The 25,291-nt window shown below is 35.4% G+C and overlaps 1 protein-coding gene across 1 annotated transcript; it reads right to left on the reverse strand.

Annotated features, from left to right (window-relative positions):
* LOC128218313 (importin-9-like) lies at positions 1 to 25,188 on the reverse strand. Its single transcript, XM_052925963.1, has 24 exons — positions 25,040 to 25,188; positions 20,829 to 20,977; positions 19,951 to 20,152; positions 19,464 to 19,552; positions 18,944 to 19,030; positions 16,678 to 16,797; positions 15,987 to 16,087; positions 15,747 to 15,805; positions 13,160 to 13,311; positions 12,617 to 12,715; positions 12,340 to 12,443; positions 11,714 to 11,853; positions 10,914 to 10,992; positions 10,367 to 10,595; positions 9,631 to 9,709; positions 9,065 to 9,213; positions 8,668 to 8,793; positions 8,251 to 8,323; positions 7,543 to 7,745; positions 6,885 to 7,051; positions 6,289 to 6,416; positions 3,079 to 3,200; positions 2,266 to 2,445; positions 1 to 1,691 (listed from the first exon to the last, which is right to left on the reverse strand). The coding sequence occupies exons 1-24, from the start codon at positions 25,176 to 25,178 to the stop codon at positions 1,575 to 1,577; spliced, it is 3,093 nt and encodes a 1,030-aa protein (XP_052781923.1). The 5' UTR covers positions 25,179 to 25,188; the 3' UTR covers positions 1 to 1,574.
* Positions 25,189 to 25,291: the final 103 nt, after the last annotated feature.

Raw genomic sequence — 25,291 nt, forward strand, 5'->3', positions numbered from 1 at the left:
TAACTGATACATTTTATTTCAATAAGAGTAAAACGTTTTTAAATACAAAGATAAAATATTGACAATTTGGAGTTTCATTAAATAAAACAACCATAATTTCATAATATTAAACAAAAGATTTTTTAATTAAGTACAATACTACATGATTATTGTACATAGTAACATATAAACAATTCAATATTGCTGGGGGCTATTCCAGTAGATCATATAGCCCACGGTGGGGAAGGCAATTATTTTTCTAGTATATGGGTGGGTTTCTTTTTTCGCGTATTTGGAACACAAAAGGGTAAATTTGTTTCTGTAGGGTGGGGAGGGGGGGGGGGGGGGTGGAGGTAGTATGATTTAAAAAGACCTTCACACCACGGGTAATTTGTTTTAATGGAATCGCCCTGGGCAAGATGGTACAAACGTATTTTAATTTCAAAATATTCACAATTTAATATCAATCCCCTGTCATGCTTTTTAAAACATCTAATTTCCCAAACAAAAACCTGCTAATTATTGCACAAATGCTTAATCAACCAAAGTCTTTGGAACTCCAACCTTTGGAACTCCAACCTAAACACACCTTTAAATGAATGAGGTCGAAGCATTACATTCGGATAACCTAAATTAGCTCTCGAATTTCATTGAAAAAGCATCAGATATTTTTTTTTATTCAAATACCTACTTAAAACTTACATGCATGTGTTAAAACAAACAGTGAACAGTAGCAGTTTTGAAGAAAGCTGAAGATTCCTAATGCTAATACTGTTGTGTGGAGAATGTCAGCATAATTCATTAAAACCTGAATCAGTAATGATACAGTTGGAGATTTTTCGTAATTTAAGGAAAAGATACATATGCTTTATCAGTATGACCTTGGACTGAATTACTGCTCTAAATCCACTTACATTAAAACTACTACAATACTTAATTTAATACTAAATGATATTCAACATTATAAGGGGTTCTTATAGCTGATATTGTCAATCTTGAAGAAAAGCTTCAGGTTTATACAAATATGAGGGATTCGTGCCCAAAGCATGGTGAAGGGGCTTATACAACTTACAAAATAGGTTCCAAAGACTGTATATTCATTTCGAGGTACTTTCTACTGTTTTTGATGCAAATGTCCACAATCTTTACAACTATTCAATAGTCTGAAGTTAATAGCTCTCAATCATAAACTTCAGAACCCTTGATTTATCCTAAACTTCAGAACCCCTGGAGCCATATTCAAAAAAACAACTTAGATCAATCTTAAATATAAGAAAAAAATCTGCGTGTTTTGATTGGACAGTAAAATCAATTGACCGATTGACTAAATGGAATCAATGAGGCGTGTCTAAGGCTAAAGATAAGAACTATATTGAATACCGCCCCAGATTAATCCTTAACTTTAGTAGCCTTGCATTCAGATCCGATATTTTGTTTTATAAAACTGACTATGATAAAATTCAAATTAAAACACTTTTACAAGTAAACCATACTGTAAGAAGATGTACACACAGAAGTTAAAATCAAACAGATGTCACCTGTATGCTCTAAAAACTATTCAGAAATAAATTAAAACCCAAACTAGGTGTGCAAGACTACACGTTGATATTTATATTATGTAAGATCTGTTTCTCCGTGTCCGTGTGGTGTGCAGTGAAAGTTCCGTAGTACGGCTGTTGGGATAGTGACTGGAGAAACTCTGTCAGGAAAGGCTGAAACAGAAAGAAATATACATACATTCGTACATAAATATATCAACCTTCATACAGCAAGACTCATTTCACGACTTTTCTACTTGAACCAGAAGTTTTCAAATCCAAATCAAGTTATAACACCTCAAGTCCACACACATACAAACAAAGACGAAAAGGAACACACTGAACATTCTGTATTCAATTACAAAGTTTAGATGTTTCAACTTAATAATTTGAACATAAGTGTAGAAATGTACCCTCCTCACAGCATTCCCCAACCCGCACTTGACACATAACCACCCCACCACACCCACATACCAGCAGGTTGACACATAACCACCCCACCACATACCAGCAGGTTGACACATAACCACCCCACCACACCCACATACCAGCAGGTTGACACATAACCACCCCACCACACCCACATACCAGCAGGTTGACACATAACCACCCCACCACACCCACATACCAGCAGGTTGACACATAACCACCCCACCACACCCACATACCAGCAGGTTGACACATAACCACCCCACCACACCCACATACCAGCAGGTTGACACATAACCACCCCACCACACCCACATACCAGCAGGTTGACATTATTGACAGGATCAAGCAGAGCGTCTGGGTCGTCTTCCTCATCCTCTGCGTCGTCTATAAAGGTAGACAACTCTCCTGCAAACTCGTCCAGCAGACTGGACAGTGTCTGACCACTCAATTGAACATCCCCTGCCCCCTCCTCCTCCTCGTCTTCCCAACCCTCCTCCTGAAATAATCACATTGCAATACTGTGAAATAATTCTTCAACTTCTACTTGGATAACAAACATAATGGGAAATGGAAAAAAATAACTCTTGAAAGAGATCAAATTAAATGCACTTGACTTTTTGTGAATGTCATATGATTTTATTGTTCATCGCAAATTTTTGATGATAAAAAACAACAATTTCAATTTAAATGTAATCAAAATTGGCTGAAATATATATGTTCTTTTCTAATTTAAAAATGTTATTATTTCAGCTTCATTGTGAAGATCAATATCTTTTGAGTTTTGTTCCAAGGTAGAAACAAGTACTGGTTCCCTTTTTGAGAGAAAGTCTTGCTCCTGCTGGGTCTCAAGCCTTCAACCCCTTGAGTGAAAGGCTGACACCTATAATACTCTCAACCTCTACTGTGAGTGATACCTGGGCCAGTATTCAATATTGATCTTATCTTTATCCTTAGACATGCCTCAGTTATTCCATTCAGCCTATTGTTCAGCTAAATATACCGGCCAATCAAAACACTCACTTTCTAATATTAAATTTAAGTTCAATCTAAGTTGCATAATGAATACGGCTCCTGATTTCATTTAATAACAGTGGTTTTAAGTTTATAATATCTGCTGAAGACAGCCTACCTCATCTTCCTGACTGTCATTTTGTGCAGCGGATTGGCTGCTCTCTATCTGGTTGTTCAGCTCATTAATTAGGAGTTTATAGATCTTCACAACCACTGGCACTGTCGTCCACTCTACCTTCGCTACAAATATACATGGGAAATATCAGGATTTGTCACATTGCTTAACTTAAATTATCTTTAAAAAATTAATTGGGGTCATCCTCTGGTCAAGGCTAATCTCAAGTATGAGGACAGCGGGTCCAAGCTAGTTATCAATCAGACAAGCCTTTTGTGTTCATTGTAACCATGGCTGTGACTATATGACTACTGACCAGGTCATCTGCTAATCAAGACCAACCTTCCTTTTTGTTCAGTCTACCAACTGACCAACAAACATGTACAAAGCAATATTCCCCCACTTTTTTCCGTAGCAGGGCACAGTCATTGGAAAATAAAGTTAAGTTTCATTATCACAACTAGATATAAATAGCTATGAGTAAAACACAGTAAACCATTTCCTTTTATACTTAGAAGTACTTAAATCAGTATACAGTTTTATAAAACTATTTATCATGATTCATAATTCAATTAGTGTATCAATTGAGAAAAAAATCTTTGATAGAAAATAAGCAAATATTCTTCAAGATATAAGTTAGAAATCAATCAAAATGATCAAGTCAAAAACTTGAAAAGAAAAGTAAACTATCAATTAGGCTATTCATAAAAGTCATTCCCTGTTAGTACAGAAGTGTATTTGTGTGGGTTTATATATCTTGTGCCTAATCACTCCTATTGTGGTCCGGCGATTTCTGGTTATCTCTCAGACATTCTCCAGTTATCAAACATTAGTCCACTTTTTATAGAAATTATCGCACAATTATATTACTATTATACAAATATTCAACCAGATTATATTCAGGTATATATTATTAAAAACTTCTTTTTTTCTTGAAAGCATTAATGCACAAATTCACCATTACATATAAATAGAATATACATTTCATACATGAATTGATATGTTAACCTTTATAAAATAAATAATAAATAGGAATGTCATATACACATACTGGTGAAATTGTATTAATTAGCGTACACTAACATAATGTAAGATAAGGAAGTTCAGATAATTTTTAATTAAGTTTGAATTTTAACTTTTGATTTCAATAAACCCCAGTTTATTTGTTTCAAAGATTAAACTATTGGAAAAATAACTTCTGTTCATAAGTTCAACACATTGAACCTTTTAATTTTACTTCCTTAATTAATAGTAAACATGAAACTTGTCAGTAATTATATTAAATGGATTATTCTCAAATCTTTGAATCTGTATGTATATCAACAATATGGAATCCCAAAAAGCTATAAATAGACAAACACTTCCAAAGTGGCTAGCATATAAATAATGCAGCTGCAATTTTCATAAATATTTTTAGTTTTCTCTAAAAATATATCTTTTTCATGTAGAAAGATATTTGTAATTTATAATTCATCCACAATATTGCCAATCTTTTAAGTACAGAAATGGATACAGTATGAATTTTCATTCATCCATTTTGTTCATTAAACTTCTATGACTCCACTAATTGGAACAAATATCCTGTTTTCACAGATATACATGTATATGCCAATATTGAAATATACCCCTCTCAGCCAGGAAGTGTTTACAATGATGATAGTTTATAAGTTACAGAATACTCCGACTGAAGTGTGGTCCGGCGGGTGCTGGTTATCAATCTTCATTACCTCCAGCATTCAACATTAGTCCACATTTTACATTGATTAATTAACATAACTATTCAATTTTTTCACAATTAACTTTTCTGATGAAACATTTTATTAAAACAAGAGAGGATTAAAAACATCTTGCTCCGTGAGTGTCACTATCCACTGCCAAGGAACATTTGCAACACTGCATTCATGTGATTTAAGAAGAAATGCATTGACAATGATTGTATCCATCACCTATGACCTTTAAAATCTGACCATGAATAAGAAAGATATGGACTGGACAAAAACAGGACAGACAGAAGGCATGAGGACGCGCAAGATTCCCATATAGCCCTAACTTCACTAATGGTCATCAACTGGTCAACTACAACCTATGGTTAACTACTTCTGCAGTTTCATGGTCATAGGTCAAGCCATTCTCAAGTTAATTACGCAGACAAAAAATTTCTACCACATGTGAGACTGACCTACCTTACCATTAACCTACTGACCATCCAAACAAAAGAACGTCATCCATTAGTCAAGTAGAACTTACATGTGTAGTTTCATGGTCTAAAGTCAAGCTATTGTCAAGTTAGCATGCAGAAAAAAGTTCTTCTTATGCTGGTCAAGGGCATCCTACCAGTCATATGGTCTTAGCTAATTCCATTCACTTGTTATTGTGTAGACAAGTTTTTAACAAAATTGATGTGAATGACCTACCGAACCCCAAAATAATAGGGGTCAATTGCTGGTCAAGAGCAACCTGCCAGTGAAGTTTCAGGGTTATATGTCAAACCATTTTCAAGTTTTTGTTTTTTCAAGACTTGGTGTGCAAACCATCAACACATTTGCGAACCTATATGCCACTTTCATATTATATATTTCATTCATATCAATACATGGACTCAAAGTAAATTCAGCAATTCCTTAAAACAAGCATAGAATTGTCAATGCAAGCTAGAAGAGGCCGATAAGTAATGTGATACATCAGTAAGTAAGATTCAATACATTGTACTTAACAATGTCAATTTGAAGTTTTTGACAATTTTCTCTTTTTTTGCAATTGTATCATCTGGTGTCTAGCTCCTTTAAAGCTGCACTCTCACAGATTGACCATTTTATCAACTTTTTTTATTTTTTGTCTATCTGCAAACCAATAATAAAAGAATGCTGACAAAAAAACCGATCTGAGATTTTCCATATTTCTGTTTGAAAATTAATGTTTTATGGCTTAAACCATTACTAACGGTTTAAGAAAAATGCATAAAACATCAATTTTTGAACTTATTTATAAAAATCTGCGATCTGATATTTTGTCAGCAGTCTTATATAACTGGCTTCCATGGATTTTCTTAAAAATTGGCTCATTCTAAGACAAAAAATAAAAAAGTTGTCAAAATGATCTATGAGAGGGCAGCTTCAAGACTTACAGTCTCATCGAAAATCTTGTTTCACCTTTTTACAAAATGTGATTGGTAATCCTCCCATGGATCAAACAAATCATGAAGCTTACACTGACCTTTTGACCTTGTCCTGATCCCATTCCCCGAGGCACTGATGATCTCGTCACCCTCGACAACGATGTCCTTGAGACGCGAGTCGTTTGTTGACACTATGTGCTGCAGCAGTTTAACCATGGCAACCACCCTGGAAACAACGAGGAAGTGAGAGTAGTGTAAAATTATGGAAATAAAAAGAAATGCTGCAACGTAACGAGCACTTCTGCACATATAAATATACAAAGAGAGGATAATGCTTGTTTCAATGAGATATGGATTATTTTTATCTGATTATTTTTAATCAAGTGGGCATAGAAAGGCAGTCTTTCATCATTTTTCACGATTGAGTCAAATGAAAAGATCGACTTGCAGTGTTCACAATCACGAAAAGTTTGTTGCCAGAATACCACAGCTAATTGTATAAGACCTTGATAAGTTAGCCACAGGTTGTCTTTCAGCTAGTTTGCACATATAAATAATTTGATTGGTCGATAGTAATTATTCAACAAATATTGACCAATCGATGAACATTTTGGCTAACTTTGACCAAACCAAAGAGTTATCCAGTTTTATACAATTGACTGTCTATCTTTACCAATAGTTCAAAGACTCTTACATGACTTTCCTCTCATAAGCCCCATAGAAAGAGTGTTGCCTTGCACACCACTCCTTCAAGACAAACTCGAGAGCTGGTTTTCCCATCGGGTCGGGCACGCTCGTCAGAAATTCTAGGACAGCCTCCATCTGATCATGCATCAGCCGGGCGAATATCATCAACAGGGACTGGAACATGGGAAAGATTACAATGGAATTACAAACAGTTGTGCAAATATTTTGTAATCTATACTCCACTGGTTTCTGTATTTTAAGTCCTAAGGTTCTAAAGAAATAAAGGAAACACAAAACTCAATATAGCTTCATGCATTGGCTGCTTTTGAGTGGCCATCAATTGATTGTGTTTGGTCAAAACTGATCATTGATTCCAGCGACAAGTTGTCTTTCTCTTTCCTCTCGTTTTTGCATTCGGTTATATTCCGCCTTTTTTTTTTATCCTTTTGAGTTCATTTACACATTCTGAATGGTTCAATTGTTATTGGTAACAATATGACCGAAAGGAACAACACTTAACTTAAGCATAGTTAAGGACTACAAGTACTGTACCTGAATAAAACTACAATTGAGGTATTGTCAAAAGCCAATTGTACTATGGAAGATAGGTCACTTTTATAAAACCGATTATCGATAGTCAAATTAGAGCCCATTCCCAACACTACCTGCATCACACTGAGTGTTTCAGTCTGCTGCATCTTGCTGAGGACAGCCCGCAATATCAGGTCCATCTGCTCCCCGAGCTGACCTCCAACCTTTGAGAGAACCACCGTCACCAGTCGACCAACAAATGATGCAGTAAACTGTGACGTCTTAGGGTCCAGGAGCTTGGATATCACTTGGATGATGTATGTCAGACCAGAGTTCCCTGTACAAGAAGAAGTGCAACATGACAAGTTTTATTTATAATACAACATACATTTTTCAGCCAATGAAATTGCAGATATGTCATCATTAAGTACTAGGTGTAATCATTAAAAATCTCATCTTTTGTGCGTAATTAAAGGTCCCCCAACTTGCACTCAACCGATACACAATCCCTGCACCAGAGTTTGCGTTAATAATGTGTCAGCCATAAGTTGTGTGTAGATGTCATTGTTAGATGACCTGAATTAAATCTTAAGCTTACCCCGCCCATTCTTAATCATTAAGATTTAAATTCATTTTATCTAACTAAAAATAATATAAACTATGGTACTAAAATCTTTTCAATTTATAACTAAAATCTACTTTTTGAAACAGCCCCAGGATTATTGTCAAAGATTCTTCATCATAATAGCCCATTATATCTTCTTTAGTATTTAAAATGTGACATGAGATAATATGCAATACAAATGGTCTATGAAACGCAGGTAAAACATCTGTAAGCCTACCTTGTTCATCATGCCAGTGTACAATCTGGTCCATGGCAACAGAGGCGAAGGCTCGTATACATTCTCCACCACTCTAGAACAAACAGAATGGAAATAATTTGATAAATAAAATGATACATTATTTTGCCACACAGATTATCAAAATAGGATGCAATACCCTTCATAAAAAAGTTTTAGTTCAGTAAATGTACAGGGGTGTTGACAACGAAACACTATCCATTTCAGTCAATGAACACTGAAGAAATAAATCATCGTCGATTATAGTACATTATTGAACAAAAATGTGACATTACATAGCATGACTAATGCCACAACATTGTTTGGCATAATTACCTACAAATTGATCTATAATTTTGATATACAGCAAGAAATATGAGGTGCTTTAAAAGTTTGTCTTATATATTATGGTTTTTCTACCTGCATGGTGGCATTATCATCCGTGTGAAGTGTACAGTACACGGCCGCAGGAAAGGCACCGAGCAGCTGATCAGACATTGGGGCCTTGCTGGCTCTCGCTATAGTTGTGAGGATATCCAGGGCTACCTGAAAGTATATTAAAATTTTTATTTACATGACTATTTGTTTCCCTTAAAATCTTAATAATTTCATCAGTAATCAATCAACTTGATCCCATAATATAAATACTCTAACCAAATGATCTTTAAAACATTTTTTATTAATTTAAAAAAAGTTAGAAACACTTCAAAGGAGCTACACATCACTTAGACAGCAGGTCAAATATATACAACAATGTTGTGTGTAATTTTTACCTAAAGTACTGATACCCCCCCCCCCAAGCCCCATCAGTACTCACAGAGGGTAATCCAAGGGCCACTTTCCCCTCCTCGGCCTGCAGTATGCTGACCAGAGTGGGCAACAGCCTCTGTTGTAGGGGCAACATACATGTGTCATTTACTGCGAGCTCCTTAAATAGATCCTGGACTATACTCGTTATAACTGGGTCTGGAATTAAAGACAATATATTTATATCAATATGTATAGACTATTGATTAAATATGGCCCGTCATTGATGACGATGTCATTGATGGTATTAGTTTCTTTCATGTGATTATACTGCAGATGGCAAAATCAACATGTCGGCACATGCGAAAACGTTAAAAACAGTTTTTGTAGTTTTAACCAATATGCATGTTCATATTCAATTTCATAAAATCAAGCAATATTAAATAACTTTCAATTGACGTGTTGTTTCAGGTGACTCATCTTAAATCATCCTGTTATAACACTCCTCTCAGCAGAATAAAGTAGACAAATCGACATATGGAAACATTCATTTTAGATTTATTTCTATTCAACAGCTTTACAATAAAATTAGCATTGCATTACCTAATGATCAGTATGTCAAGTATATTAACTTACCACTTGAATATTTCAGGAACACAGCTATAGTTAATGGAGTTACTTTGGATTCACAGGACGATGTGAAAGATTTATCCACCTGAAATACAAGTTTCCATAATCATCAATTTCATAGCACCTTCATAAGGCCTAAAAAATACATTTAGATCTGGTTACCCATTACTACCTACTAAATAGGCTTCAACCGTACCATATCTATTGTCAGTTTGTTAAAAAAATCCTTGAGTTAGGCTTTCTTTAATTTCTTGTTGAAAACCTTTAAAGCTTTTTACTGAAGACTACTTTAACACCATTCTCTTATGGTAACTATTATGATCTTATATAAAGCCTATTGAAAAAAAAGCTTACCTACCCTACCTGTTTTTTGGCAAAGGTTGTAACCCTAACCAAACTGTTTTTTTAGCCTTATCATGATTTAAGTGCTTTTCATATAAAACATTATGAAAAGCAGATGTTTATTTTTTATTATTTTTTATTAAAAGTTCTTCGCTTAAAAACAAAACCTTCAACTGGTATTATTCACAGCAGGCAATGGTACAAAATTTCCATTGGTGACCGAAATAAAAATAGGTAAAAAATAGTAGCTTTTATGACAAAGTATTGACAAAAAGTAGGGACTTCCTTGCAAGAAAAATTCGGAAAATAAAGTTTAAGATCATTTTACAATAATTATCTACCTGAACAAACACCTATTTCATGCTCTAATTATTCAGTATATAACAAACATTTCACTAACCGAGAGAACCATGGAGAGAGTTTCCAGACAGAGTGAGAGAACATCAGAGGAGAATTGTGTTGCCACGGCGATGAGCCCCTCGGTGATGTTGGGGAGGAAAGGGACGAGCATCTGGGAGCTGCCTGACTCCTTTAGGAACTCGCAGTAGCTGTACACCGCCCGGATTGCCGAGATACGGATCACGGGGTGCTGGCTGGGGTGGATACCACCTACAGTGGCCTGCAGGCACCTATGGGACAAAATTCAAAACTTTGTTTAAAGCAGCTAATTAAATACATACACAAACAAATTTAGGATCATCAGGCTGGCTGAAATTGTAACCTAGCCCCATCATCACAGAAAGTGCATGTCATCAACTATAATAGGAGCAATTTCATTTCTACAACTCTTTAAATGATCGCCTGATGAGATATGAAATAGACAGGAGAACAGTTAAAGCGATAGGACAGTGCCAAAAATTAACAAGCTGATGTTTTGAATATCATTTCTTCATTGTAAATCTTCAAGATGATTTGTTCCTTTAACTGTTATGAGTGATAATGACTACCTTTGAAGTAAGTCTTGGTTCATTCCCTCGGCATATCGACTAGCTGTCCACAAACATCGTCCAATCAGGAATGGAGAAACTGTAAAACAACCATATTAAAGAGTTACATATAAAAATTAATGTCATAATAAAATTACATTGTTCTTAACAAAAAAATTATAAAGGAAGGTTGAGATGTTCCTATATTGTTAACAAATCACTTCAATATGCACAAAAAATATCAGGTTGGTAAATTTTTCAAGTTTTTTGAGTTGGAAGTCTGGGAGTGTTTTCATGACAAGATCTCTCCCCTAAACCCACCTGGACATCACATCTAGTATTCCTTATTTCGCTCTAGTTGCCCAATCTAAGACCAAGGTCTTTTCCAAGACTAGACCCAGCTCATACCACTAAACCCCATACATGTGACTGCACCACCTCTGTTCCATACCGATAAGATCATGGTCAGTGACGACTTTACATTTTAAAGGAGGTGTCAATCTTTACATCTTTTTTCCACTACTAGACCCTGCTCAAACCTCCCTTCCCCGTAAATTTACCTGCCCCATCCCTATCTCATAATCAAGACCCTGTTCAAACCTCCCAACACCATAAATTTACCTGCCCTACCCCATAATAAACCTTCCCACCCACCCCATAATAAACATCCCCACCCCAAAAAAATCTCCCCACCCCATAAATTTACCTGCCCCGTCCCCCGTCTCATCAACTAGACACTGTTCAAACCTCCCCACCTCATAATATACCTGCCACATCCTAATATATACCTGCCCCACCTCTGTTTCTTAATGTTCTCATACCTGTAAGGTTCAGATCAGTAAGGACGACATTCTGTAAGAAGGCCGAGATGTCAAACTGGACCGTGCCAGACTTAACGGTCTCCATGACAAGGTTACACACCGTGCCCAAGGCCAGCATACATGACTCATGAACCTTCCACCTGAAAAGTTATGTCGTCACTAAATTTCATGTTATTGTTTTTTTCCATGAAATCTCATTTCTTTCAAAAATGTTTGCATATGTACTTGATATGATATTATACAATGGACTAATTTGTTCAAAACATCACTCAAATTTATTGATTTGTCAACTGAATTATTGTTTAATATCTAGCAATTTTCAGAATAATCTTCCCAATGTGTTAATAAATATGAAATCACTGTTTTCACATTGGTGGCTACAAAAAATCAACACAATTTAAAGAAAAGTATAGGTTGCAATTGTATTCCTTACAAACTAGTAGTACCAATATAAAAGCAAATATCCTTATCTTAATTTGCTTCTTACTTACTGCTATTCTTTCAGATATTTTATCCATTTCACTGCAACTGTCTGCTCAAGAAAACTTGTGCCACCACATCATAAAGAATTGAGGTTTAAGTTAAAAGATGATATTTGCCGAAAATTTTATACAAGTTGTATTTACCAGTTTTCGTGGTGTTGTTTCTGTGTTTCTGCCTCTTGTAGATGTCTGGTGATGGCTGCACACAGACCCAGGGCGGACTCTAGCTCGAACTCCTGACCTATTAACTATAAATACAAGGGGCCGACTTATTTAATATTATAAAATGTACCTTTTTATAAGTTAACTGTTTCCTGAAGAAAATACAGAAACAATTTTTCCCAAAGTTGTTTTCATTAAAAAACGAGAAATTCATAAGCATACGAACAATGATAGTTGTTGGCAAGCCTTAGAGTCCTACCATGAGAAGATCCTGTGCCGAGATTCTGACAGAGTAGGAGAAAGTATCGTCATCTTCATCCTCCACAAACTGGTCAGGGTTGCTTGTCCACATCCGTGCCTGCAAGACCAAGTAGGAATTACCACATTATTCATCCATAATGTCATTTACACTGCTACCAGCAATATGTGCATTGGTTTAAAACTGCCGCAAATACAAAATTTTCTTCTCCAAACTGCCAGTAACAGTTTAGCTATTTATCCATTCAATATATGTATTTCGAATAAAGTTGAAAGGTTCACTAGATATAAGTGCCTGCGTCTCACCCAACAGGTCTTAATTTGATATCTCATCAGGTGTGAGTCTGACCTCAAGCAAACCTTGCTTACCACTAGCACATTACCTAGACTTGATTGTGATATGTGTTGTAGAATATGGTAATTCAAACCAAGGGCAAGGCAGGCATTACTCCTGTGTATTATAAATTACGCACATCTTGCACTGAGTCTCTCGAAACATTAATCAGTATAAATTCATCGTTAGCTAGTTAAACTATCTGCATACCTGGTCTTCTGTGATCTGCATGTAGACTATGGCGTAGTACAGAATTTCATTGATAGACTTTTTCACAAGCCCCTTGAACTTGCCGATGTCCAGGAGGGCGTGGATAAACTCAAACACTGCATACACCAGGTTCTCAAATCCCAACGTACCACCTGTGATAACAGATACAGCATTATACACAACGCTAAAGCCTGATCCCACAAATACGCTATTTCACTTAAAGCTGCACTCTCACAGATTGACCATTTTGACAACTTTTTTATTCCTTGGTTTGGAATGAACCAATCTTAGCGTTCATATCTGAAACCCAGTGAAATAAGACTGGTGACAAAATATCAGATCACAATTTTGAATCTTGATGTTCAAATCAAGAACATTTGTGGCTAAAAGAAAAATGAATTTTTCGGCATAAAACATGAATTTATCAAAAGTAAAAATGAAAAACTGTGATCCTTTGTCAGCAGTCTTATATCACTGGTTCTCAGATATGTACACAGAATTGAGCTTATTCCAAGACAAAAAAAAAAATGAAAAAAGTTGTCAAAACGGTCCATCTGAGAGGGTGAGTGAAGCTTTTACGGCTGCTTTACAATAATATTTATTAAACTATTGACTCCATATTTTTGTATCCTTTGAAATGGTATTGTGTATTGATCACTGTCATATAAATGACCAAAAATACATTACACATAATAAGTATTACAGTTAGCATATTCTGTCTTTATTTCAATTGAAATCCAATGAAAAATGACCTATTTTGCAATACTTCAAGGCCACAAAAAGCTCGATCATTACATTATTTAAGGCATATTTTTTTGCATCTTTTTTTTTCTTTTTATGCACATCAAACGCTCTCAAATGATACAAAAATCATACAGAGTCTTCAGGGATTTGAAATTCACATATTTCTGTACCAGGTAGCTTAACACATTTCTTTTACAAATATATGTCGACCTCCACTACAGTGTCCTGAAACGTCAGCCGACAATTTAAATTTTTGAATTTGAATTTTTTGAATTCTATACTATTGAACAGTTTTATTTTACATTAAATCAACATTCTTCACTGGATTCTTGTCAACAATAAATTCAATACAGAAATTTACACAGTTTAGGTGAAATGGGAAAAATCTCATAACCTTGTCGTCCATAATTCCACAAGCCAACTAGAACTCGGCGAGTCGGATGTGTCGCCTGACGAATTATTTACTGTCGACATTATAGCTGTTAGATTGGCATTTTATTCATTTATAGACAATGATGTTGCCAACTTTCAAGTGTAGGTGGCATTTGATAGTTTACGAGATATGCCACGGACAAAACCTAAGCAAGAAAATTAACAAAGGGCAATAACTCTAAAAATATGGCAGCAAGAGTAACGGTTCTTGTGCACTGCACTTGCCCTCAATGAGATCTATCTAGCTATGAAGTTTCAAGTTGATTCCTCTTATATTCTTCAAGATATGCCCCGGACAAAACTTTAAGCATGAAAATTAACAAAGAGCAATAACTTTAAAACTAATAAAGCAAGAGCTACTGTTATTGTGCACTGCACTTGCCCTCCATGAGATCTATCTACATATGAAGTTTCAAGTTGATAACTTTTATATTCTACAAGATATGCCCCGGACAAAACTTTAAGCATGAAAAATAACAAAGGGCAATAACTATGGAAGCAAGAGTAACAGTTCTTGTGCACTGCACTAGCCCTCAATTAGATCTATCTACATATGAAATTTCAAGTTGATACCACTAATAGTTTAGGAGATATACCCCGGACAAGCGAAAATGGGACCCGGACGCCGCCGCCGACACCGACAAAAGTAACCCCTATATGTCGTCTTTTCAGGCGACACAAAAACTGATCCATATACTGTTCCTATCAATATACTGTTAAATTACTGTTTACTAGATTTGCTAATAAACTTAATCTTATATAGCAATGCTTGTTCAAGTTCCAACCAGAACCAGTAGTAATTTGGGTATTCATTCAAAAGCCTAATTTCAGAAACAATGACCTGTTTGAACGTTCAAATACGGGTAATGGCACCTGATGAAAAGAACAGTGCGAAAACAAAGCACTTCCGGAAGAAATCAACAAAAATAAACAGGGAAAGTATGAAATACCTTTTGGTTTATCAGTTTTTTCTTCACCTGACAATGGAAAGATCAGTTTGCCTCAAATTTACCATTTCCTATATTTGATCAAAACCAGGTTATGCCAACTCTTAATGAATTTGTTTCAAAGGAATATACCTTTGTTTCACTATAGAAGGAAAAAAATATTCTCTGCTGAAGACATGAAAAAGCCCTGCCATGAACAAACTAATAAATAATTCTTCATTGTTATCAATGGAAGGTTTAATGCTTACTTATTTAGTGATCAAATTGCATAAATAAGAAGGTAAAACCCTCCTGAAACTGTATTGAAAAGGGGAAATTAAATTTTCCTATGATTTACATAGTTGGGCAGGTTTGTTTCCATGTATATTCATTCGCCTCATAAAAATATACCATTCAGGCTAGTGCTTGAATATCTGAATTAAAAACAATGCTTGCACAGCAAGTTCCCATGCTACTGTACCTACCATCAGAGTCCACAGGATCCTCGGCCTCCTCCACATTGTTCACAACCGTCTTCACATAGCTGCACACAGTTAAAGACAAATATACCGGACAATTTTCTCAAACACCTTATGAAAACAGTGCATACATAGTTTTAAAGTTAGATGCACAAAACTCATGATCATAATTCTATCACGCTTGGTGATGTCCCAATGTCCTTGACACTGAGCTATCTACATGTATATACACATGTACAAGGATACAAGTCTGAGCTATGTGTGAAGATGCTCCACACTGGCTGTAGAATCTGACCAATCCACTGCGACATCATCTTGGGGAACGACTTCACCAGCGATGTCAAGGCCTTAAGTGGACATGTAAATGTAGCAGAGGGCTTCCGTTAAAGGAAGTATATTACTCCCTAGTAATGGGCTAAAACTTCCAAAATAATGCCTTGGAAGTACTAAAACTTCCATTGAGCCATTTCTTATGTGAATAAATGGAAACCATTGAAATGAGACAGTGGACTGCTGACAATAAATCAGATTACAGTTTTTCTTATTTACGTATTCATATTTCGCATTTATTTGCTGGTTTCCAGACATTAACGCAAAAATTGGCTCATTCCAAGACAAAAAGGTTGTCAAAACCGTCAATCTGTGAAAGTGCAGCTTTAAGGCTAATGAAAATCAGGAACCTAAGTCAAAGGCATTTTTTTAGTCATTTTAGGCAGTTCAGTTCTCAGGTGAGAATTTCTGCCCCATTCTTAATGGCAAAATTCTTTAAAATATATCAGAATTCCCAATTATGACATGTTATCCCTGAAACCTTTATTCCCAAATCAATGATATTGACAAAAAATACAAAATGCACATAAAATCATCTGACCATTGAAGTGTACAACAGCTTAACAGTCATGAGTTGTCAGTTCACCTCAATACTATTAATTTTTACCTTCATGATCTCCATCTTCAGGCCACTATCGGATGCGGGGCCATCAGGAACCAATAGGGCCTGGACGAAGGCCTCAGTGAACTGGGGCAGGACTGGGAACAGCAGCTGCTTCGCTATACCCTGTAATATATATGTACAATATCGTCACCTTAATGTTAGAACACAATATCTGCTTCTATTTATATATGTACTTAGACTGAATTCTAGCTAGAAGGTGACAAGTCATATAGATCAACAGTGGCTCTCACATGCACTTTGGTTCACTATAAGGTCTGAATGGGAACCAGGTGCAAATACAGTTAACCCCGTTGGCTCAAACTCACTTGGGCTTAAAAAAAAAAAAATACATTTGGTTCGGGTTACCCGACCCTACCTACGGAATAGGCGCCGACCCTACCATTTTTTATAGTCAGTTTGAAAAAAAATAATGACAAGAGGCACATCAGTGCCTGTGCTCCACTGGCCAAAAGGTTCAAGCAAAGACCACCTAACGAACATTTTCGTCAAGTTTCATAGAAATACAATCATCAATTTTTGAGGAGAAGTTATTTAAAAAAAAAATTTACTTTAATAGCTCTGGCTGCCATGTTGTGCAGTGGACCGAAATGATTTGGGCAATTTGAGTAAAGGAGCACCAAACAAACATTTCTGTCAAGTTTTATCGAAAAAAGGTCATCGGTTTCGACGACAAGTCATATAAAGTTTTTTTTATTTTTTAGCTCTGGCAGCCATGGTGTGCAGTGGACTGGAACCATTTAACAAATTTTGGTTAATGACCACCCAAGGAACATTTCTGTCAAGTTTCATCAAAATCTGATCATCGGTTTCTGAGGAGAAGTCGTTTAAAGGTTTTTCTATTTTTACCTCTGGGGGCCATCTTGTGCAGTGGACCGAAACCATTGAAGCAAATTTGATAAAGGACCATCCAAGGAACATTTCTGTTAAGTTTCATCAAAATCTGATCATCGGTTTCTGAGAAGATGTTCTTTAAAGGTTTTTCTATTTTTTTGCCCTGGCAGCCATGTTGTGCAGCAGACCAGAACCATTTGAGCAATTTTGGTTAAGGACCACCCAAGGAACAATTCTGTCAAGTTTCATCAAAATCTGCCTATCCGTTTCAGAGGAGATGTCGTTTAAAGATTTTGCTATTTTTAGCTGTGGCGGCCATATTGTGCAATGGACCAGAACCATTTGAGCAATTTTAATAAAGGACCACCCAAAGAACATTACTGTCAAGTTTCATCAAAATCTGCCGAACCGTTTCAGAGGAGATGTCGTTTAAAGATTTTGCTATTTTTAGCTCTGGCGGCCATATTGTGCAATGGACCTGAACCATTTGAGCAATTTTGGTAAAGGACCACCAAAGGAACATTCCTGTGAAGTTTTGTCAAAATCCGCTTATCAGTTTCAGAGGAGATGTCATTTAAAGTAAAAGTTTACGCACGCACGCACGCACGCACGCACGCACTCACGACGGACAATCTGTGACGACATAAGCTCCATGGCCTTCGGCCAGTGGAGCTAAAAAACTAAAAAAAATTGCTTTTCACTTTGTAGTTGAAAACCTTAAATGCATATACAGAAGATTACTTTAACACCATTATCCAATGATGAAAATGACGTTCTTATATAAAGCCTAATAAAAAAATAAAATAAAAAAAACCAACAAAGCCAACCTGACCTACCTATTTTTTAAAAGGATGTAACCCTAACCAAACAATTTTTTTTTGGGCCTTGGCTTGATTTCCTTGTTGGCTCCAACTGGATGTTAAGGACCGATTTTTTAATACTGAAGGTAGCATTCCTGCTTGGATCGAATTCCCATTGAATACTCCAAGGCTAAATGAATTTTCGCCAGTCCGTGGGACTTCAAGCCAACGGGGTTTGATTGTAGTTTGATGATTCATAAATGAACCTAATTACAATGGACTGTATGTGACAGGTCAATATACATGTACATGTACATATGCTTTTATGGCCCACTGCAAATGAACCAAAAAATAGCGATGTTCTGATGATCAATTATAATCGAAAATTGATCGGTTGGGCCTGAAATTAGCAACAATCGATTGTATCAATACTCATAACATGTCCTGTTATAAAACATAACATGAGGCGTTATCTGCAAAAACCAGACCACAATGAAATGTAACTTCCCACCAAAATGATTCTAAATTCAGTAAATAAATGGAAACAGCAAGGCACAAGAATTTTATTTCAGTTATTAAGACAAACACTTTCAGCAAAGTAAAGAATGATAAACTACCCTTTTCAGTTCCGCCATTGTAGCAATCATGCCTGCACAGATGTTGAAAATGCTCACAGCCCTTGACCTTGTTCGGATGCTGAAAACCTTCAATGGAAGAAAAAAGAAACTCAACATCAACCAGATTCCAGTCAGTCATCCAAACATGATCCCAACAACACCAACGTATGACAATACCCTTGGTTATTATTCATGAAATATTTTCAGTCATTTTCTAACTTAAACCATTTTCCTAAGTTAAGTGTAGCACTGATCAAATGATACAAAAATTAATAATGTCAAAATACTTTATTTTCATAATACTCTTAAAGAAAATTCTAACTTTCTTGAAAAAAAGGAGTAAAATCTTTTTATCTCACAGTGAAAAGTTCAGGTAGGAAATGACTTAAAATGTTTTATGACCAGCCTGGACTTTTTCTTCTTATAACAGACAAGCTAAAAATAGAAATTTCTTATAGCACTACATGGATTATTTAAGGTAATTTTTGTTGATATAGTCATTACTGTTGACCTTCTTTACCTCATGTTGGAGGAAGATCTTGTACATTTCTGGTAGAATGACTGGAGCAACATGAACCATCTGGACATCCGTTATATCCTGGGTAAACTCTGAAAATGTAGTAAACCGTAAAATCTTATAGTCATTTGAAAGCATGTTAAGGCAATTCTGCAAAAAAATGATCTGAATGATAATTTCAGATATTAATTAAGTTAATTTCCAAAATCACTTCTTCTTTTTTTAAATGAAACAGAATACACAGTTCATGTCTTAAACATATTTTTACATTATTGTTTTCTGTTTCACTAAAATGTATTACCGTAATACAGACTCAATTGAAGATTTGAATATCAAAAGCCTCCCACACTTTTTTACAGTATAATATAACAATTATGAATAGAAAAACATCATTTCACTTCTATAAAGTCTACTATGGTACACGTTTAAGGGAATAAACCTAACTACATCATCAATAAAAAGATTCCATTTCTCTGGATAATGAACTCACCTGCCAGTACTCTCATGGCTCCATGTACAGCATTTGTGTCTCCACTGGTGAGAGCCTGCATCAGAATCTGGAACAAATCCGGCCATGCCTCAGGCCAGTCTGTGTTGGCAATTGCAGATATTGCGTATGCTACACTGGATCGAACTTTGCTGATTGATTCGTTCAACCCCATTGGCAATATTTTTCTAATCTCTGCTTTTGCCTAAAAAAAATGATTAAAATTAACAAGATGACCATTGCATATGATAAATGTCACTGGATGAGAAAAATGTGAAGCCAGACTGGGGCTCGAACCAGGGATAACAGCTGGCAAGGGGAGTTTTCTACCGACTGAGCAACCAGGCCGCTTACACACCTTTTTAACACCTGTAAAGGTGAAATTACATAATCATTGAAACTATTTGGTATGGCCTAATCTCATGCAAGCCTTTGAACCAACAATGGTTTAACATACAGTATATGATAAAACAAGTGTATAAAAGTTACAAAGTCAATGGCAGATATAGTGGCATATAATTTTACGACAATAAAGAAATAGTAATGAAATTTAATAAGTGTTTTAAATAGTTCATTAAGTAGTACTCTAACAAAGACATAGGGACAATAGCATTCAATAAAATAATCAGAAGTTAAAATCATAGTTGCCAAGATACTACTTTAACATGTTGATATAAAGGACCAAAAAGACTCTTACATGTAATTAAATAAGAGATTTACTAAAGAATGTCGCAAACCAAGAGACGGCCCAAAACACTGAAATACTTAATTATCCTTCCTGCATTACATAAAGTTACATAAATATCTAGAAAAATGTCCCAAGTTATTTAAGTGTTTGCATACCCTGTGTAAATTATATTTAAATTGAAAAAAAAGAATACCGCTGGTGATGTTTCCGGCATGCGGAATTTTTCTGTTTGTGAGGACCAATGAGCCCCAACATACTGCTTAAGTAGGACAGAGGCAAGCTGACGGATAGCCAAAGGTCCATTTCTGTCCACTGTCAACTGAGCTAAATGCACACCAAACTCTGAAAGATAAATATTTTATTAAGTTAAAGGGGCTGTCTCACGTATGATAAAATAGCGGGGGAAAATTTTTTGTCAAAAACTTGGCATCGATGTGTACAATGCATTGAAACTTACTAACTGAAGTACCACATAGTTTACAATTTATTTACGTTTAGCAGTTAATTCGTATTTTTCCATTAAAAAAAATTACTGGGTATGTCTACCAGGTAGAATTCATTCCTTATGCTTGATTGGCTAGTCGCTGTTATCACGTGATGTTACCGAGGAAGGTGTATAGCTTAAATATGTCACCTGAATAGAATAAGCCTTTGTAGCTCAGTGAGTAAGATGCTGGACTTCAATTTTGGCGACGCCGGTTCGAACCCGGTCTCTGACACAATTTTTTTCTTCACATTTTGGTACTTTTCTTACAATTATGATATCAAAGCGTAACACATTCTATTAGATAATTGTCCTGAGATTCGTTACAGAAAAAAACTTTTTTGGTGCCAATCTGTGACACAGTCCCTTTAACAAGCAGTGATGTGCAACAAATTATCCATTACCTGATGACTAAACATTCCAAGAAAAAAATAAGCGATAGTTACTCAGGGTTCTCAATAAGTTTTGATTGAACCGTCTCAAATGGTAAAGAAAACGACCAGCTTCTACTTATTCTACTGAAAATTCATTTAGTTTTCCAAATTTGAACCGGCCCTATTGCCATTTGAACCGTCCTTTTTGGCCGGCAGCCGGTTCTTATTGAATTCTTACTGGTTACTTGTTGTTTATTTTGGCTTCGCAAAACTATTATATTATTTAGCATGTAAACGAGTCCTAATTCAGTAACCTTAATTGTTTGTTAAGTAAAGCAAAAGTTACTAACAAGCACAATTTCATGAACTGCTAAAAATACACTAAATAAACAAGGTAATGGTTAGATGGCAAGAAATAAAATTCTAATGATTAAGAATGAGCTGAGTGTCAGAGTGTAGCAAAACGTGCGTTTCTATATCGTTTAGATATAACTGCCAACAACCTCAATTGCTGACACATTGTAAATTCAAAATATGACGCAGGTATTTTATTTGTGGCGCCGGTGTGGGGCTCAAACCCACGACCGCCGGAACACTAGCATGTAGCTCTTACCTATTGAGTTAACCGGACGGCTGGTTATAGCCCACACACAACACTATTTTAACACTTTCCCTCATGTTAAATCAGCCATATTAGGCCTGCCACTGCATGGCCTATCAGTACATTGACAGTGTTCTCAATAAGAACCGGCTGCCGGCCAAAATGGACGGTTCAAATGGCAATAGGGCCGGTTCAAATTTGGAAAACTAAATGAATTTTCAGTAGGATAAGTAGAAGCTGGTCGTCACTTTACTATTTGAGACGGTTCAACCAAAACTTATTGAGATCCCTGCATTGATAACCAGTAGCCAATAGATAATAAGCCCATTTATAAGTACCTCTACTGCATAGGAGATTATTGGAGAATATTGAAAAACTGCCCCCTATGCATTTCAAACTTATTTTTCTAGTATTTCTTTTGGTTTAATCAATGATAGTTCAATATAAAGATTGTAGGTAAATGAATTTCCAATCCAGTGGTATAACTTTTATTTTGTTGTCTAAATTATTTGGTTGAATATTTATAGAGAAACACAACTCCAGTGAAAGATTGAAGATGTTTCAATTGATTTCATATTATACTATATTTCAATTGACACCTATGTATAACAACTTTAATATTTTGTAGTATTTCTTTGGATTAAATTAATGTTAGAAATTCAAATAATGATTATAGTATTTGTAGTGTATTAAATTTCGAATCTAGTGATCATAGTTTAATCTAAAAAGGTTTTGACAATAAACAAATATTCAAATCACAGAAATCATGCATTATTAAAAAATAAACACAATTTTATTAGGCAAACAACAAATGTTATTACAGATTCATTGTTCTCATAAATAAAATTTGCATGTCCGTTGTTTAAAAATGAATTGAATAAAATAATTGTAAATATCAAAATAAAAGGCTGGGTCTGCTATTGGCAGTTTTAAAAACTTTGGGAACGTACTAGATATTGCCCTCAACAAGCCGAACAACTCAAATTTTTAATAGTCAGAATCGCTATTTAAATTAAATTTAGTGATTCCGTAATAATATTATTATTAAAATCTGTCAACACATGGCAATAAATCAAGGTCTGAAATGCATGGACAATTACGACAACGTTCTTGTGTATTTATCGAGATCGAGAGAACACATGTTTTAACAGCTGTCAAACTGGGTCATATCACATATAATATTATTATTATCCGTGTATTCACAACAAAATACTAACTTTGATTAACAGACGTCAGGGGACATTTTTATTACTGGATTAACATTCCATTTTTGGAAACAGAAGTGACAAATGACATGTGTTTATTCAAGCCAGACTCTTGTTTACTACATCGTAAATCAGCCATTTTGACACATTTCTAAACCATGACAGGTGACGTGATTAGCGCGTGATCAATAGGATATATTTATATTATATTAATTATTGGTAGTTTTAAATAGCTAGTGACGTGTTTGGGGATTTTCTATTAAAAAAATGAGACAAGCACCCGTCAAACATGCGCTGTGAACTTTGAAGGCATGTTTGACCTCTGTCTCTTTTAGTCGCGATTTTCCGAAAATCTTGAATAGTTACATCATCTTTTTTCATTATTTATATAATTATCGATGTTTACATTACACAAAAATGCATTTGTTGCGAAAAAAAAAGCAACAGATATGTTAATAAATGACCGTAAATCAGCATGGCACATTTTGGGGCAATCATGCGAGAATCGATAGAGGGGCATTATGGAACAATCATGCGGTAATCGATAAAGGGGCAATTTGGGACAATCCTGCGGGAATCGATAGAGGGGCATTTTGGAACAATCATGCGGGAATAGATCAAGGGGCAATTTGGCACAATCATGCGGGAAAGGGTTAATTACTGTCAAATCATTTATATTCGTTGGCATGAAATATCGAGGTTTGCCGAAAAATACAATTTCGTGGGTACTTGAATTGGTGGTTTTTCATTTTTGAAAAAAAAAAATAATTCGAATATGCGATCGTCCTAGATCGTCTGCATATTCTCCACGCGCTGGCCCATGATTTCCGTCCTCTACGTCACACGGTTTATGACACTCGCTTCAGTGGTACGAGATGCCAATTAGTGCATATACCCATGTCAATTATCGATTTAATTGGGAATTAAGGTCATAAAAGAAGATGTACCCTGATCATAAATACAGATAGGGGAAGCCATTGAATACCAATTAAGAATTTTGCAAACTTTGAAAACACCGAAAAGGTGCGTATATTTCAGTAAACAAGATCATTTCAATATGTATTCACATGTTTTTGTTTAATAAATATATTGAACGCGTTGTTTTGTTCTTTTCCACGTTGGGTGCTCAGTAACCGATTAGTTATTTCATTAAATAAAAAAATCGAGTACAGACACTCATCACGCACATCTTGTAAACCTCTATGGAGATTTTCATTGACAGCACACTTTAAACACGTGTTACTGTCATTTGGTTCATAGAAACACATTTAATTGATTTGGTTTATTATTTGTTAAAGGCAGATATAATATATTAACAAAACCATGATAGTAAAATATACAGTGAGACATGTATTAACGCTGTATACTGCGACTTCTGTAGCGAATAAACTAGTATGTAGATAACATGGCAGTTGAAAAAGTGAATAAAGGGTCTACATTTCGTGGAATCTTAAATTCGTGGATCACCCTACCCACGAAAACCACAAACGTTAATGCCCCACGAACATTAATGATTTCACAGTATACACTTAATCAACATTGGACCGGTGAATTCATCAGAGACTTTCTGAATGTTTTATTCTGACTGCATTGTCGAGCCATGACCATAAACAATAAACTTCAATTGTAACAACGAGTTTACTAAAAACAAACTGCCATGATTGACATATTGTCCGAAAATGAAATTGTCCGAATTACACATATTTTTTAAAGACAAGTCAATGAGTTCAGTCAATTTACCTTCTGTAACTTCGAGTGCTTTAACTTGATCTTCTCCGTTAACTCTAACATTATGATCTGGGGACAAAATAGCGGTGAGGCTTTCGACAAGAGCCTCTTTAAGGGACTGATGGTGGTCTGTCAGCGTGACAGTGGCCATTTTTGATGAAATCGCGGGAAATGTTTACGTTTAGTTTCGAATTATAAGTAACTTTATTTATTACAAAATGACTATAAATTGAATAAAAATTAATGATAGATACATTTATAGAT

The sequence above is a fragment of the Mya arenaria genome, chromosome 14 (genome assembly GCF_026914265.1).
Source record: "Mya arenaria isolate MELC-2E11 chromosome 14, ASM2691426v1".
In the NCBI taxonomy this organism is placed as follows: Eukaryota; Metazoa; Mollusca; class Bivalvia; order Myida; family Myidae; genus Mya; species Mya arenaria.